This window comes from Otolemur garnettii, unplaced genomic scaffold, assembly GCF_000181295.1.
Source record: "Otolemur garnettii isolate 467f Iridium unplaced genomic scaffold, OtoGar3 scaffold00101, whole genome shotgun sequence".
NCBI lineage: Eukaryota > Metazoa > Chordata > Mammalia > Primates > Galagidae > Otolemur > Otolemur garnettii.
In genome coordinates, this window is record NW_003852496.1 from 7,606,255 (window position 1) to 7,609,194 (window position 2,940).

General features: G+C 50.8%; 1 protein-coding gene across 1 annotated transcript; it reads right to left on the reverse strand.

The window, feature by feature from the left end:
* Positions 1 to 874: 874 nt before the first annotated feature.
* Positions 875 to 2,580, reverse strand: HRH1 (histamine receptor H1). The gene has a single exon (XM_003796249.2). The coding sequence runs from the start codon at positions 2,545 to 2,547 to the stop codon at positions 1,099 to 1,101; it is 1,449 nt and encodes a 482-aa protein (XP_003796297.1). The 5' UTR covers positions 2,548 to 2,580; the 3' UTR covers positions 875 to 1,098.
* Between the last annotated feature and the right edge of the window lie 360 nt (positions 2,581 to 2,940).

Consider the following 2,940-nt stretch of genomic DNA (forward strand, 5'->3'; position numbering starts at 1 on the left):
TCGTGGGGCGTTGTGGGGCTTAAATGAGACAAAGCTATTATAGCCTCAAAAAATATGACATTCTTCTCCCTATTCTTTCTTTTAGTTTTTCTCATTCCTTCCTCCTTCCCTCCCTCCCTCCCTTTCTGCCTTCCTTTCCCCTCCCTCCCTCCCTCCCTTCCCTTCCCTTCCCTTTCCTTCCTTCCCTTCCTTCCCTTCCTTTCTTCTTTCCACAGGATCTTGCTCTCTCTCCAAAGCTGGAGTACTGTAGCACAGTGATAGCTCACTGCAGCCTCCAACTCTTGGGCTTAAGTGATCCTCCTGCCTCGGCCTCACAAACTGCTAGGAATACAGGCCTGAGCCACTGCGCCTGGCCCTCTTCTGGTTTTTAATGTGCAAGCTTTCAGAAATATTTCTTTTCTCTCTCTCTCTCTTTTTCGAGAACAACTTTTATCACCATTTTTTTAATAGCCAAAGGAAATGTGGGGTTAAAAATGGTGGATATGCAAGCTGCATAATTTTCTATCAACGCTAAGACATGCATGAGAGAGAAATAATAAGGCAGAATTTCCAGGGTGGTCCAGATATTGGCTCTGCAGAAAGCTGTAAAAGAGGCTCAGGAAAGAGACGTTCTGAGAAGCGTCAGCCACAGGGGAATAGCAGTGGTGCCTCTCAAGGTGACCCAGGAAGGGGACGGAAACCATCTGCATAAGGAAGGTCTCTGCACAGTCATAAGCTCCATTCCAGGAAGGCTTACGAGTTCTTTTTAATTCTCCAGTGGAAGCCTACCCACGTGTCCCTTTTGTTCTGATTAAATTAAGTTAGAAAGCTTGAATTACAATGAGAGTCTTAGGCTCTCACAGTTCCTAAGGGGAAGGAGAGCTCCACCCAAGTCTGATCCTCTTGCAAAGATTGTCTGTTTTTTATTCAAAGTTCAATCTCTCTACCGACCACTGGCCATCCGCTGTTCTTCCAGTGGTGCCCAAGAACTTTCCAAACTACCCAGCCCCTAAGACTGTGGTTTTGACTCCAGAAAGCCCAAGTGCCTGCCAACACACAGGCCTTCCTGCTCCGTTGCCTCTCCGGACATCATTTTGTTGGATCCCCCTGGAGCCCCCTTTAGGAGCGAATGTGCAGAATTTTCTTGAATGTCTTCTTGAAGTTCTCGTTGCACAAGGGGTAGATGAGGGGGTTGAGTGTGGAGTTGATGTAGCCCAGCCAGATGGTGAACATGTGCACGTGCTCATTGCAGCAGTTCTCGCAGAAGGCAATGACCATGAAGAAGATGAAGTAAGGAATCCAGCAAAGGATGAAGGCTGCCATGATAAAGCCCAGTTGTTTGGCCGCCTTCCGTTCCCGGTTCAGCTGCAACCCAGACACATACTCTCTTGAATGTGCACGGAACCTCTTCCAAGTGAACTTGATGTAATCCAGGGCTGTGTTAGAACCACTTTTCAATTTGCCTTTTCTGGCTGCTGGCCCCGTGGGGGTGTCTGATTCTGTCTGGGAGAAGGACTGGCTATCCCCTAACACCAGGTCCTCTGATATCTTGCGGACCCCATGTGTGTCTAGGCCCTGCTCATCCATCTCAAGCTGCGTCTCGCTCTGCGTGACAGCCAGGTAACCCTCGCCATCTGCCTCTTCCACAATCTGCATTTGTGTGATGTCACCTTTGGCCACTTCTCCATCCTCCTCTTGACTGAAGGAAACTGGAGATTTCACCTCTTTAGAGTCTCGGCGTGGTGGCTTCAAGACAGGCCCACCGCCAGCATCTTTTAGCTTCATTTTCAGAACCTCCCAGGAAGACTCCTTCCCCGGTTTCTTGGCACCCACCTTGGGATTCTCTGGCCTCAGCTTAATTTCTGAGAAGGAAGGAAGGGACCCATTGATGAGCTCCCGGTGCTGACAATGCTGCCGGACGGCCTTGTAGATCTTGGCGTAGAACCAGAGCATGAGCAAGGTGGGCAGGTAGAAGTTGATGATGGCAGTCATGATCTTGAACCAGGTGACATCGTAGAAGTCTGTCTCACACTTGTCCTGCCGGCGTGCCGAAGTGTTGGACATGAAGCGATGCCAGCCCAGAATGGGAATAACCCACAGAAAGGAGAGAAACCAGGCCCCCAGGATGGTGGCTGATGCTCGGGTCTTGGTACGATACTTCAGGTACCTGAGGGGCTGCTGGACGGAGCGGTAGCGGTCGATGCATAGGATGAAGACGCTGAAAATGGACGCTGTGCTGGCCACGTAGTCCATGGAAAGCCAGAAGAGGCAGAGAGGCCGGCCCAGGGACCACCTGGACATGAGCAGGTAGAGGATGTTCATGGGCATGACGACGGCGCCCACGATGAGGTCTGCCACCGAGAGGCTGACGATGTACAGGTTGCCCACCGTGTGTAGCTTCCGCTCACTGTGCACAGCATACAGCACCAGCAGGTTGAGTCCCACCGTGACCAAGGAGATGGTGCTCAGGACCACCACCAGGGGCATCCACTGGGGGCTGGCCATGGTGGTCTTGTTCCCCTCACACATGTTGTCTTCGAAGATGCAGGACGAATTGGGAAGGGTCATTGGTGCAAGGGCAGCCTCCAATGTGGCTCACTTCCTGGGAGAAAAGACACAAGGGTTACGTCAGGGGTTTGGAGGTCAGTAGGCACTTAGTGTCATGTTTATCAAACTGGGGATGTATGCCGTCCAGGGCGCAAGAACCTGCTGGTTACCTACTCAACAGTCGTGTCTTCTTCCTCGTTCATTCATTCATTCAGTGGCTTTTACTGAGTTCCTGGCTCTGTTCTAGGTGTTGGGAATACAGCAGTGAGCAAGAGAGATAAAAATCTCTCCCCTCATCAAGCTTACATGCTTACAAGGGAGTTGGGTAAAACCCAGAGTAAATAAAGAATCTGCACGTGTTCTGGGAAGGAGGGCTACATCCTGATTGGTCTAACCTGAGTGTGGCAATCTAGT

Excerpts from the sequence above, each read along its gene's own strand:
- HRH1 (XM_003796249.2), bottom strand. The coding sequence starts at position 2,547 with ATGACCCTTCCCAATTCGTCCTGCATCTTCGAAGACAACATGTGTGAG.